The sequence below is a fragment of the Scomber scombrus genome, chromosome 2, assembly GCF_963691925.1.
Source record: "Scomber scombrus chromosome 2, fScoSco1.1, whole genome shotgun sequence".
Classification (NCBI taxonomy): domain Eukaryota; kingdom Metazoa; phylum Chordata; class Actinopteri; order Scombriformes; family Scombridae; genus Scomber; species Scomber scombrus.
Genome location: NC_084971.1, coordinates 23120815 through 23135721, shown reverse-complemented (window position 1 = coordinate 23135721; position 14907 = coordinate 23120815). Strand labels below are relative to the sequence as shown.

The following is a 14907-nucleotide window of genomic DNA, read 5'->3' as shown; positions in this document are numbered from 1 at the left end:
CACAACATTTTAATATTTACTACTTACTTACTTTTTACAGTTTACTAATTTCCATTCATTGCAGAACAACAAAGTAATTTTGATCCTGAAAAAGAAAATATCAATGTCAAAGTCCAGTTAAAAGCCTTACTTATACAAAGAGCTGCATTTTTAGTTCACAGAGTGAGACAAATAGAGTACCTGAATGGTAGCTGGACCCAGTTTTCCACTGGCTGGTAAAATACTTGAAAATGGTTGAATGGATTATATTTCATCAATTATGTCCAATGATGGAGTTCTACTGTATGCACCATTTTTAATTAACCAAGTTTCAACATTTTTATATGAAACTATATTCTTCAAAAGAACAGTGTACAAGAAATAATTTTCTTTGAAGGGCTTTATATACCAACACTTTCTAATGAAGATGCTAAATCATTAGCCATTAAAGGAATTGAATGCTGCATTGAAAGATATGAACTGGAGTGAATCACCAGTTTGGGACGCTGCCCCCCCTGAGGTGTAACTAAATCTTTGGCATGAACCCTCTTCTATTATATATGATACAAACAGCCTTACAAAAAGGGCGATTTCACAAATGTATTAACACTGCAATTATCTCTGTTTTGCATAGGAAAAGTATGCTCAAATTGGTGTTGTTTATCCCCTAATAACTGTGATATTAAGTTGTATGCAAATGTACTGGCCCCATTGTTTCATGTCTTGCATATTATACATTTAGGTCTATCTATCAACACCATGCGCAGTGCTGTCTGTAGACGCCAAAAAGAGCATTTGACTGAATTCCCAGGAAGTGAAGGCGATAGCAGTGGACACCATCCATAAGACATCCTTGTACGCCGATGACTTGTTAATATATCTCAACCATTTATTCTCTTCCAAAGAATTTAGATCAATATCTATATCAGTCTGGAAAAGTATTCTTTACTTCCTCTAAAGCAATGAATACTACCAACAGAACAAATTTCAAGTACTCAACATTTATTCTTCTTTGAACAAAGCTGTGACAAAATATCATGTTTAACGTTCTAAATCCATAACAGTAGATAGACGGTCAAAGTTGACAATATCACCCATAGCCACCCAAATCTATAATGTAAAACTTAACTAAGTCCCAAGGGTTATTTGTTATGGTAGTATGGTAGCAAATGCCTCCTCAGCGGATTATTGGAACAGAAATGTATATGGAAAGAAAGAAAAAAAGTCCCAAATTTTGATTTGTATTATTTATCTTTTATGCTCCATCAATTGACAAAATTGTTTGAAAAGGAGTTAAAGGCATCTTGTGTCTAATTAGAAAAAACATATTATATCACCATACACTCTACACTCTAAGATGTGATGTTTTCAGGTTTATTATCGTAGTGCCCAATTTGGTCCAGTTATAGGCCATTCAATTTATACTTGGCAAAATTTTGGAAAGCTTGGCCAATGGGAAAAGGGCATAAGGACACACCAGTTTTCAATAATAACATCATGAAAATAGGTGGAATTAGATGGAATAGGTGAGAGATGCATTTATTTAACTGGATCATCTTTCTTTTTTATTTACAGCTGCACACATTGACTGAGTCATAACCTCTTCACCCATTTGTAGAAACAATAACAGGCTCTAAATGTGGCAGGTGCTTTGCGTCAAATTTGAAAAACAAAAAAAACGAATACTGTGTGGAAGATAGACTTTAAAACATATGAACAGAGCATAGACATTCACTTGTAATAATAACCATCAGTTTCTTAATTATAAAGTTATTCATAGATTTTATTTATCACCAAAAAAATTATGCTAACTTAAACTGATCCCAAGCCCTGTATGTTTACAGTGTTAATGAAATGGGAACATACACATGTTGTTGAAATGTTGGGGGTTTATTACCTTCTGGATATAAATAACAAGAGCCTCAACAGATAAAATGGATTTAATTATAACCTGCCCTCCAAACATTATCTTATTGAATGATTATTATTCTCTTACTTTATTAAGCCATCAAAAAAAGGCAAAAGACATAGTAGTAATGTATTGAAATATCCACATGATCTGAATATACAACATTGGCTTACATCCTTTTATAATAATGCTCTTTCTTTAGAAGTGTCAGTAGGAAGAATACGGGGTATGAAGGCTGAGGCAACAGAAACTCTTTATATAACAATAAAAAAAGTGAATTCACAACTATTACCACATATGTAGGGATTATGGATGCATATATGTATGGATCTACAGATATATGTGTATATACTGTATGTTAATGTGAATATGTATTACTTTTTTTTTTCTTTTTTTTTCTGGATTTCCATAAAATACTACGAATATTACAATTGACACAAGCTATGTCATGGTTATATTCTTATGCTCAAAGGCCAATACGATGCACAGTTTTATGTATTACCCCCCATATGACTTACCAGTTCAGTCTACAGCACCCGACTTGGCCACACAGGTTAACTTTTACATTTAACCATTTTTTAAATTGGGGTATATAGTAAGCCACAATATGTGTATTGCTATATATTCTGATCTTCTGTACTGATATTTAAGAGGGGGGGTTGATGTAAAAAGTTCACCAATGTGTTTATAACAATAACAAAAATGCATGTGTGATTACCTTAGTATTTATGAGGTGACAATTTCAACACAATAATGAAAGCAAAAAGAAAAAATATATATATAACAAATTTGGTCACAAAAAATAATACCACCGAAATTGAAAACGTACACATGGTGTCAGGTTGCTAAACTCCCCACATCCTTCTAAATTCTGAGGGCATGACCTCACTGTCCTTAATGGTCAAATTCCTCGAAATCACACTGAGGTAGCTGACATGAAAGAGAGAGGTAGAGATGAAAATCATGTAAGCTGCATGAAAATTATTATTAATACTAAGAAGAATAAAAATATGAGGCCACAGCTGGAGACTGTTTTAAATCAAAATGCTTTACTTGCAAGATTTTAAAGAAGAATCAGTGTTGTTTTTATTTATTGTAGATAATAATGTATTTATTATATATATACACATATATAAACATACATAAATAGGAGGTCTTTGGAAGTCCATGAAAACCCGTAGCCCTAAACCACAGAAAATACATTCATTTTCATTAAGCTGAGTACGGAAGTTATTTTTTTTTAAATTTCTGTCAGTAATAGCTCAGTTTTTTAATTGCTGTGTTTGTAAATGTTATGAATTTATGTGCAAAAATCATGTTTGTTTGTAAAATAAAGAGTTGGTAGCATATTAAATAAAGAATGTAACAGTAGGAGCTGTTGAATTCTCAGGAAACAGATATAGAAAAAAACTAATTTAAAGGTGCTAGCTGATCTTCATCTGTCATTGATGATAATATTGGGATAAAATAAACTGCAGATTATTCTGTGTCTGGATTTCACCCCATACTTAAAATAAGTAACAATTGTCTCTGCTGGTTAAGATATAGATTGGTAAAGATTGGACTGCAATTATCAGTTTTATTAATTTTGCAAGATCTTTGTATAAAATGAAAAACACATCTCTAATAAGCATTGATTGATTTGTGTCACTTTACAATAGAAGGACAAATATGTATTTTCCTGTCAAGTGTTGCAGGTTATGTTCTTGTTCTTCTTTAGTGGATTTACCAACATGTGTTAGTTGTATTTGTCCAGCATCAAAACATATTCATGAGTCTTTTTATGTCCCATGAAAATAACTGCACAATGATTAGTTTGGTGTCAAAACATAATTTGAGTGTATTATTTCATTATTTCCCTTCTGAACCAGCGTGTGTGTGCAGTCCTTTGGGTGGTTTCCTCCCCACATCCTTTACATTTATTCAGGATTTTCTTCAAGAAGTTGTTCCATAGAGGTGCAGATCCTGACACAGCTTATGTCATTGTTGGTTTAGTTCATAGATGACAACGTTAAAAAATGGCCACAATTATGACATTAAAAAGTACCTCTGCTCTTTTTTGCCTTCAGCATCTTGTTTTAATCTAGCAAATGTGCAGAGGATGACGGAGCGAGCCAATCACATCAACATTGCAATGATAGAAGACGTTGGCACCAACGGCATGGCCGGGTCAAAGGCCGTCCCATCCAAGCTGCCATGTGGGTCCACCGTGAGCTTCCACAACATCCAGTACAAAGTGCAGCTGAGGAGCGGCTTCCTCTGCAAACGCAAAACCAGTCCCAGAGAAATACTGGCGGACCTCAAGTCAGTTTTAAAACTTATTTTATCTGTTCATGAATCGCTTTACGTGCTCCTCCATGTCTTATTTCCTTCTCACTCACACACTGAAATGCAGACACACACAGAAATCCATAAGTAAATTGTAACTGATGAGGATGTTTAAAATTGTTGCTTATTTATTCTAATTTAACCAAAGACATACACTGCTTCAGAACCTTTTATTAGAGTATGAGATGAAAAATATTATAAATTTGGTGGGTTTTTTAAATTTCTTTACTCCCAGAATCACATTGTAAATGTTTTAATATATAAAAATAAACACTTTACTGTTTATTGCGTCCCTAAATCACGTTAAACCATGTTGAAAATGTAGTGTAGTTCTTTATATCCATTTTTTGGCTACCCATTGTATCAAAGCAGTAATGGACAATAGTGAATAGACCCCTTACATTGGTTTCTTTTTGATGGTATTAAACACAGCTGACATTTCCCATGGAAGAATGAATCATTTCACACAAGTTTTTTGGGCCTTTTCCCGCCTCAGTGTTAATTATATGATATTAAGCATGGTTTCTTGCATATAATCTCTCTGATGCACTAAAGAACAGTCTGCCAGGGAAACGAATTAAACACTGTCACGTGATCCGCTGCCGGGCTTTCATTCAATCTTTTAATTCCGTTTTATTCTTGTGCTTTTGTGTAACTGTTCTCTCTGAAGTCGAAAGGATCTCTTGACGTCTTTTAGATTCTTCTGGTGTGCATGTGCAGCTATCGGGAAATGTTCATAACTTAATATCTGTAACAGGAGTAAAACAGTTTCTTTAAGGTTATTTCATTTGGAAAGTGTGAAAAAACTAATTTTAAGAAACGTGCTTAAAAGAAGAATTCTAAGCTTTATCCAGCTTCTTTGCCCAAGAACCACCTCAATCTGAATTGTTTCACACTCTTCATCCTGTTATTAATCAGATTCTATGCAGCAAAACCTTAAATGTAATTCAAACTGTATGCAAACCATTTGAATATGTTAAAATCTCTGGCTTTGACTACATTATCAATGTTAAATTGCTTACACAGAAGTGTGTGTTTTGATCTTGCAGTGGGATTATGAGACCCGGCCTGAACGCAATTCTTGGGCCAACTGGAAGTGGAAAATCTTCGTGAGTACCGCACCAGTCTCTTACAAGGAAAAATAATATAAAATATATATATCTACCCGCAGCTGTTGTAGATATTTATTTGTTCTGTTTCTCACAGGTTCTTGGATATTCTAGCTGCAAGGAAGGATCCTTCAGGTCTGTCAGGAGAAGTGCTCATCGACGGAGCACCACAGCCTCCAAACTTCAAGTGCCTCTCTGGTTATGTGGTTCAGGTGCATTTAAATAGTTTTGCTAGTTTTCCCAAACATTATAAAGACTGTGGTATGGCCAATTTTCTGAAAACATGAGCCTCACTGTCTGTGACCTTTGACCTTAAGCCCTTGTCTCCCTCCCAGGAAGATGTGGTTATGGGCACCCTGACCGTGAGGGAGAACCTGCGTTTCTCTGCAGCGCTTCGGCTGCCCGGCTCTGTGCCTCAGAGTGAGAAGGAGGCTCGAGTCAATCACCTCATCAAAGAACTGGGCCTCACCAAGGTGGCGGACTCCAAGGTAAATAATCACACATGTCCCAGTCACTAATCTGTCCTCTTGACCAGAGGTCTGCCTCAAGCTTCAAGACATCAGGTGAGTCAGAATAATTGTATGTGTTTTTTTTTACACTGACTGGTCCGCGTTTGGTTGGTGTTTTTTTCAGGTGGGCACACAGATGACCCGAGGAATCTCTGGAGGAGAGAGGAAGAGGACAAACATTGGTATGGAGCTGATTATTGATCCTTCAGTCCTCTTCCTGGATGAACCGACCACAGGACTGGATGCTAGCACAGCTAACTCTGTCCTGCTGCTGCTGAAAAGGTAATAAAGAAGATTCTCTGTTGTTGCTCTGATTTGATCAATTCTGTGCCCCAAAACTATGATTTCCAGTTAAATTTAATTCAGTGTTGAATCCACTTTTTCCCATTAGTAAATTGTATGTACATGTATGGCACTTTATTAAACTATAATGAGATGTTAGTCCCAGTGTTCATTACAACCACAGTTCTTATTTTGGTTTAGATTTTTTAAAAGCTAAAATTGTGTATTTATATTTTATTAAATAAAGAGTTGCATCTTTGGACTGGCAAAACACTTTAAAGTTTAAAGTACACCATAGTATTCATTGTTTGCCTGTTTAATCTATTATATATTGTTCATTATTCCCATTAAACTGCACCTGCCTGCACTGTATGGAGGCTGGGGTGTACCACTAATTTAAATGTAATTTAATTGTAATCAGTGATACATTTAAAAAAGCTATTTGAAATTGAATATTTAAACTTTAAATGACACATTAATAAATTAAAAGGTAAAAAAAAAAAACATGATAAAAGTGTTCTTAATTTATTTCTTTACATTTTAAATGAATGATTTAATTATGTGGAATTTTGAAAATAGTATCTAGTATCTATCTTTACTGAAGCGTTTTGACGTGTCTGTTCAACATAAAGAATCTCCAAAATATTATTTTTTAGCTTTGAAACTTGAAATTGAGATGGTTCAACTGTGTATCTGAAAATTCCAGTACAATTAAAAAGCATCTTTTACCATTATTATTTAATTTTTACTACATGTATGTTTTTTTCAGAATGGCCAGTCATGGAAGAACTATAATCATGTCCATCCACCAACCCAGATACTCCATCTACAGACTGTTTGACACTCTAACCTTGTTGGTTAGTGGTAAAATGGTGTACCACGGACCAGCGCCAAACGCTTTGGACTACTTCGCCAACATTGGTGAATATCCTCATCATCACCACAAGACACCAATTTATAGAGCTTTCCTCATATTTTAGATTTTTCAGTGGTAAATAAATGTAGGTTGTGCAGGTTAAAAAAAAAAAGCTATGTCACTGTGTAAGACTGGACAGGTATTGATATTAAACATTGATCATTGTGATCTGTGTTGCAGGATATCCCTGTGAGCCCCACAACAACCCAGCCGACTTCTTTCTGGATGTTATTAACGGAGACTTCACTGCCACAACCATGACTAAAGTGCACAGCTCTGAGGGTAACAGCATGTATAAATCATACCACACACATTATTGTCAAGCTTTAATAAACATTTCTGCCTTCACAACAGTAGAAGCATTGATTTGTTTAAATATAATCCCTTTGATGGATGGCCTATCCTCATCCACCACCAATATTCTATATAATCCTTATTGTCAACTAAATCTAATAAAAATACCAACAATGTATAGATCCTTCTCTTCATTCCCATTGAAGATGTAAACTAAAATCAAGCATTTTATACAATTGATAGTGCACTTTCTTCATGAAATGACAGATTTATATGGTACATATTGTCCTATTTCATGTTGAAACCATGGAGTAAGACAATCATGTTTTCCACATCCTGAATTTAAAAATCCACTGCTTTATGGAGTTATTGGCATCCACTGTAATAAACTATTTCTAATATTCAAATGTATGGTTTATCTCATGTGTGCATGGCCAGATTTGGACTTTGAGGAGCTCAGCAGCTCCAGGCAGAGCATCGAGGAGCGTCTGATAGAGGAGTACAGGAACAGCAGCTACTCCAGTGACACGCGGGCCGAGCTGGAACGGATCATACAAGATAAGGAGTGTATCTCGCGTCCCAAATCTCGCACCATCACCTACAACAGCTCCTTCTTCCACCAGCTGCACTGGGTGCTTAAGAGAACCTTTCAGAACCTGATGTTGAACCCTCAAACATCCGTGGCCCAGGTATACATTAACATTACTCTCCTAAAATATGAAATTTACCATGAAATAAACTGTCATGAACTTAAAGTTATATCTTTTAAAGACATCTGTTGACTTAATCACAATGGTTGATTGGACACTTTAATAACAAGTACACAAAGTGCCTCTTTAAGTGAGGAGTGTCTAGTTTCCCTATTTCTTGTATTCATATGGATCAGTTCCAGCGTACAGTTTCCAGTTTTAATCACCACACATGAGCTTGATTAAGTCTTTTGGGTCAAATCTAAGTCAAGTCCCAAGTCTTTGAGACTTAAGTAGGACAAGAAATACAATAAAAGCACAAACTAGCACATAGATAAAGACTCTGTATTAGAGTGGTTCAGTGAACACTATATTTCGTTTGATTAGATGTCATAGTGTTTTTTTTTCCTTTGAAAAGATATTTGTTTAAAGGTATAAAGTGACAACATTTACAGAACAAAAACAACAAGACAGCATAAAGACAGTACAGCAGGTAGAGTCACAGGGAACAAAACATCAATACTGCAATAACAACACCATTATGGCATATGGGTCAATGGTCAACAACTCAATTTTAAATAATAAAAACAAGCATATCTAATGCAGTAGTTCAAACATTAAGAATGTTGTGTACCTGACAATTCATATTACAATTTGAAAGTGATTTTAGTGGGGTTTTTTCAAGATTAATTGGCACTGGCCTGAAAAAAAAGTCATTTGGTGCGACCATGATTCATCTTGAAATATCTTATATAAATAAAAGACGATCATTTACAAAGATTTTTAAAAAATGCAAATACTTTGTTTCCAAACACTTTATATTACTGAAAACTTGTAAAAAAAAAAGATGTGAAGCATGTTAACTAAATTAATTTATTTCAAGATGAATCGTGGTCGCACCACATGACTCTTTTTAAAGGCCAGTGCCAATTAATCTTGAAAAACCCACTAAAATCACTTAATTTCAAATGTATAATATGGAGCTTCAGGTACACAACATTCTGAATGTTTGAACTACTGCATTAGATATGCTTGTTTTTATTATTCTACAATTGAGTTGTTCTAAATCCTTATACGTCATTGACCCATATACATATCCAAGGCCTTTTGGAGTCGCTGAATTTTAAAGCTTTCTTTCAGCTTTTCAAATCTGATGGTGGACAAATATTGGGAAGGACACATTTTATATATTCTGTGTATTCAGGGGGACGTGATCTGAAGTCCTTCTTGCTTTTCACTTTCCAGTCTCAAGTCGAGTCACTAGTCTACAGCTCTGACAGATAAATACATCAAGTTCTCCGTTTTCTGTTTTTTTAGATCAGGATGTAGTTATTACTTTTATTTGTTCAAATACTCCAAAGAATGAAAAGAGTGGAAAATCGTCAGCGTTAATGTTCTTATCATCCTGAACAGGATACACAGACAGCACTTTGGAGGGCTCAAGACTTTATGCTCTCATTAGTCACCCAATGGCGGCAAAATGCTGTCAGAAGTCTCCTCACTTTAAGAATTATTAACAGCTAATTGGCCCTAAATAAGTCACAATAATCCTACAAGAGGGGCTCTAGGTGGCGTGGGCGCCGTAATCGGCTTTGGTGACTGTTGTGACCCGACTCTTGCCTCTTTGGGCCAGGATCTGAACTGATATCATATCTGGCCAAAGCCCTCTGGCCCTGGTCCGGGACTCATCACATGATGGCGTCATGACCTATCACTCCACTGCCCCGCTTTCACATGAGGGGCTGGGGGGAATGAGGTGAAAAAGGCTCAACCTTATTAGATTATCCCTTCACCCTGGGAACCGCTTAGTCCCGTCATAATCTGTAAATTGTTAGGATTAAAACTTGTGTCGCTTTCACTTTTCTCACTCTCTTCTGTCACCCCAACCCCCCACCTCACCGCCATAAGTTCTGGTTGTTTTCCCGAATAGGCCGGTCTGGGGGAGGAGCAGGGTGTCCGCCTAACCCCTGATCCCTCAAAACACGGGCCTTTTTGTCAGCGAGGACACGTTTATTTCCATTTTTCAAGAGTTGATGATGGATGTGGTACCGAATTACAAACATTTGCCTTTTCCATCCAAACATGCTCACATTTTTATTAAATATAAACTTTTATCAACTCAGTTCCTCAACAAGTCTCTAAGCAGTTTTCCAGAAGTTTGTCACAGACTGTGAATATGTTATCTCAACTAAAGCAGAGTTTTCAGTACAACTTCACCTACATGAAGGTGAAGTTGAATGATGGAAGAAAATGGTCAAAACAGGTTCTGCTGGAGTTTTTACCTTTCATATGAGTATCTGCTGTGATACATTGCTACTAAAGAGAAGACTTCTTGACTCTGTTGTCTAAATCTGTTTTTGCCTGTACAGCTGGGAGTCAACATTTTCCTCGCTCTAATCGTAGGAGCCATTTTCTTCGGAGTCAAAGATGATCAGAGTGGTATCCAGAACAGGTAGGACAACTGCTGAAATATGTATTTTATTGTTTATTTGTAAAGGGACAAGTTTATACAGTAGCATGATGCAAAATACAAGCATTTATAGCCAAAGCTAATTTGCAATGCCCGTCCCTTGATGGGCCTTTGAAATACATAAACATTAACAATAAATTACATACAAAACACAAACAAACAAAAATTGGTATAATAAAAAATACCATTTTAATAGCAGTAATTGTGTTGAACCCACATGGACTTAAATGGCCCTTAAAATACGGCTGCAGTGGTGACACATATTTGTCAGAAAATATTACACATAGATTTCATTTAAAACACAGAACTTTGTCTCCTTGCCGAAAATCTACAAATAAAATCAGTCACAAACAAGGCCAACCCCCCAAAACACTTTTTAAGTCTTCTTATAATCACCCAACAAGAGGACGTCATCAGAAATAGACTTTTTATTAAAAAGTATCGCTCCTAAATCATCATAAATAGACTTCTAGCTTCAGTCTCAGCTGAATCACATATCAAATGCAGCCTTTCCTCTTCACAGAGACCGTTAATCATACCTGTTTTTATAACTAACAAGTATCTGAATGTCACAGTGCATACAGAGGTCTATGACTTTCAGTTCAGTCCTTCTTCCGATGAAGTTCAACTCTGTAGTTCTGCAATATATATTTATACCAAAATATCAACAAACCATCTTTCTTTAAACGTAGGAAACGTTTGTGTAAATTAAAATGCAATTATAATGAAAATGTTTTCATTATTATTTCAGTTAATTTGGAATGTTATGCAGATAAATAGTATGAGCGGCATGTTTTCTAGTAAATGTTTAAGTATTTCACCTAATCACTGCTTTTGCCAAAGAATTGTGAAAAGTAGAGCAATTCCTGGACAGCTAATCCTCTTACCATATTTTATTGGGCACAACCTGGTACCCACAAGCCCAGTGAAGCACATCAGAAACCTCAATGGTCTCTCTCTTTCTTTTCTGTGCATGCTTCAGTGGAATATAATGTCATTACATTCATGGTCAGTGCATAGGCAGTATAGCAGACACCCCCTCTCCTTTTCACTGGGTCAGATATGAGGATCACAATGGAGTCAGTCGCCTTTAAATCTGTGTGTGTACAGACAATGCCATATTTCATATGTTATAACAAGAAAAACTTAAAGATCTGATTTTGTTCTGTTGTTCTTACAGGATGGGAGCCCTCTTCTTCATCACAACCAACCAGTGTTTCAGCACTGTATCTGCAGCCGAGCTCTTCATCATCGAGAGGAAACTGTTTGTGTATGTGATCTGTTAGGAAATCATGCAGGACTCAATGAGCTTGAGGACACTTTGACATTATGAAAGCCTGTATTTGATTTCTGCTTGTGTTTTCTTGTGTCAGGCACGAGTACATCAGTGGTTACTACAGAGTGTCCGTCTACTTCCTCTCTAAGATCTTGTCTGACATCACTCTGCGCACTGTTACCTCCGTTATCTTCAGCTGTATTGTCTATTTCATGATCGGTAAGACTAATAGATCTATAAACTCACTGATTTGTCGAGTTCTCCACTGATTTACTCCTAAATCATTATCAGACTTACATTGGATAGTTTTTGTACAGCAGCAGAACCAGAGATATTTTCTTTTTTATTTCACACATTTTTCTTTCTCATCACCACCTGCAGCCTACATTACCCACAATGCAAATGATGCTATGCGATTAATGTAGCCTGGTACTGCTGGCCTCACACAGAGATGAGGAGTAGACTGCAGAGGTCTCTAACTCCACACCAGATTTTTTTCATTTTCAGACTTGTAGTCTTCAGCCTCAAGTGACATCACTAGAATAAATTTACAAGACTTTGCACATCTCTCTGTGAAGCTAGAAAATGAATTTATCTACATTTTGCTGCAAATACTTGTGTACTTTTACTCATGCAGGACTTTTGCTTATAATAATAATGAGTATTTTTAGATTGGTGTATTTATTTAAGTAAAGGATCTGAACCCTTTTTCCACCACTGGATTATAGCAAATCTCCAGGAAATTAATGGAAGTCTCTGTACTGACATGACTGTGTGTTTATGTGTTACTCAGGGCTGAAATCCACAGTAGCAGCCTTTTTCATCTTCACACTGACAGTAACTCTGGTGGCCTACACAGCCACAGCCATGACCATGGCCATCTCGGCTGACCAGACCGTTGTGGCTCTCGCCAACATCTTCATGACCATCACCTTTGTCTTCATGATGGTGAGAGAGATGCAGCAGCACAGACAAACAGGGAGGAGGGAGCACAAGTAAAAAAACCCTTCAACATAGTTTCCCCTTTTCACAGCCTTAAGTAGTTTTAAAATCATCATTATTAAAACCTGCCTTTAGTCAGCTCTCTGGGGTGAACGACACGCCACCATTGACCCAAAGTAAAACGGTAACAACACCTTTTAAAATGCCAAAACCATGGGATTGATAAGTATTAAGACATACAAGACAACCAAGACACTTAATAAAGTCAAAAGACAGCAGAAACACTAAATAAAATCCCAGGTTGAGAGGCAGCAAGGGGAACCTGAAGCATTTAACTGCTTCTTTTCCTAGGCCAGGTGCACCTCATAGAGGACTGATCAGGTGTAAAAGACCTGGGTGGAGCAAGAGACAGGAGAGGAAAAGGGGCAAACAGCACAGGCGACACATAAAGCTATAACAATCATCATATTTCACACTGCCTGACAGTTTAACTATCAGCTTGTTTCAGCTCCTAATTGAAGCTGTTTAATGTTAACACAGTGAAATATACAATACATTCAAACCCAACACAACATTTGTGCATGTCTACACTTTTCCATCAAATGGGAATAGATGTCATTTCCATAATTTTACACACATTTTCCCCCAAAATTCAGCCGCACATATTCGGTCTGTTTTCAGTTCAATTCAATACAGCTTTATTTATCCCTCTATTAGAAACTGCATGCCACAGCTCACCACCTAGATCAAACACACATAGATGATGGCAGAGGAAGAAAACACTGTTGATTACAAAGCTAAACAATATTCAGAGGCTTTAAGCTATTTGGAAACCAAATTGAACAGTGCATGACTTTGTAATGACTGGCAGGCTGCTGTTTGTTAAAGGACGCAGCAGGTCAGGTAAAATTCCCTCTATATTTCGTTTTTTGTCAGCAAATATCATAAAAAGACAAACACATTGTCATCCACCAAAACACTTTAGTGATATGGGGCGCTGATTGTAATCTGTCAAAATATCAACTGGGACAAAAATGGTCTTTTGTTTAAGTTTGTGGTGTGTTTTTAGATTTTTTCAGGTCTCCTGGTCAACCTACCCAGCATCATGGACTGGCTGGCTTGGCTGAAGTACTTCAGTATTCCTCGTTATGGCCTAGCAGTAAGTGAAAATGTGAAAATTAAAGGATGGTTATGACTAATAAAAACACCATGACTTGATGGACAGTATCTGCTCAGCATTCATTGACTGTGTTGTCCATTTTCAGGCCTTGAAGATCAACGAGTTTGTGGGTTTAAAGTTCTGTGAAGAGCCCATTATCCGAAGCACCAACATGTCTGCGATAATGACCAACTGCAGTGTGAACACAGTGGGTCTGATGTGAGTAAACCTGCATATATGATCTGGTTTGATCTTACTGGTTTACAAAATGTCATCTTCTTCTGTGATCTCTAAAGCAACGTATTATGACATTTCCAGTCCAGCTAGTCCACAAAGCTTCATATAAATCATGTTAAAGGTTAACATTTTACATTTAAAAACTTTTATAAACTTAAAGTTGAGATGAAACAACATTTTTAAGACTATCAAACTTCCGTATTGTGACCTACAGTACTAGTCAAAAGTTTGGACACACTTTCTCATTGATGTGAATGGGAAAGTGTGTCCAAACTTTTGACTGGTTCTGTATTTCTGAATGAAAAGTGATACAGGTGACACATAATGTTGGAATAAATTTGATTTGAAAATTAAATACCATGTGTGTCATAATGAATCATATGATCTTAGCTCTGTGCCGCTTAAAGTTGAAGACTGATTGTTGGGTGGATGGGGCTATTTTGTTTTAAAAGAAGAAAACATAATTGGATTTTGATATAAAAGAAAGAGAAAAGTCAAAGAAATTGACTTTTTCCCAAAGAAATCATATATATTGTTAAATATTTACACAATATGACTGGGGATGTGATCTAAAAGGGTTAAAAAGACATTTTTCATTTCTTATCGACTTTAAATACCATTATTTAATGTGTAAGAGACTTACCAATTGTGTTATTTCAGATGTACAGGAGAACAGTACCTGGACTACCTGGGAATACAGTATACCACCTGGGGACTGTGGGAAAATCATGTGGCCTTGACTATTATGACAATCATATTTCTTATCATCTCCTATCTGAAGCTACGCTACATTAAGAAGTTCACTTGA

The 14907-nt window shown here is 36.4% G+C and overlaps 1 protein-coding gene across 5 annotated transcripts; it reads left to right on the top strand.

The window, feature by feature from the left end:
• The first annotated feature begins 3989 nt into the window (after positions 1–3989).
• abcg2d (ATP binding cassette subfamily G member 2 (JR blood group)) lies at positions 3990–14907 on the top strand. 5 transcript variants are annotated; one of them, XM_062430171.1, is made up of 15 exons: positions 3990–4192; positions 5266–5325; positions 5423–5537; positions 5661–5813; positions 5959–6116; positions 6886–7037; positions 7213–7314; positions 7765–8015; positions 10385–10467; positions 11666–11755; positions 11859–11980; positions 12555–12709; positions 13773–13862; positions 13969–14035; positions 14741–14907. In XM_062430171.1, exons 1-15 carry the CDS (start codon positions 3990–3992, stop codon positions 14905–14907), a joined length of 1968 nt encoding a protein of 655 aa, XP_062286155.1. The 5 variants fall into 5 exon arrangements, with proteins under 5 accessions (XP_062286155.1, XP_062286163.1, XP_062286147.1 ...); XM_062430179.1 differs by having other exon boundaries at positions 13969–14036; positions 14760–14907; XM_062430163.1 differs by having other exon boundaries at positions 13969–14040; positions 14737–14907.

What these genes read in the sequence shown, in the direction of transcription:
- abcg2d (XM_062430155.1), top strand. Translation starts at nt 3,990, where the DNA reads ATGACGGAGCGAGCCAATCACATCAACATTGCAATGATAGAAGACGTT. An exon ending in TATTGTCTATTTCATGATCG is followed by an intron (nt 11,981 to 12,554) that starts GTAAGACTAATA and finishes TGTGTTACTCAG; the next exon opens with GGCTGAAATCCACAGTAGCA. An exon ending in CCAACTGCAGTGTGAACACA is followed by an intron (nt 14,071 to 14,736) that starts GTGGGTCTGATG and finishes AATGTGTAAGAG; the next exon opens with ACTTACCAATTGTGTTATTT.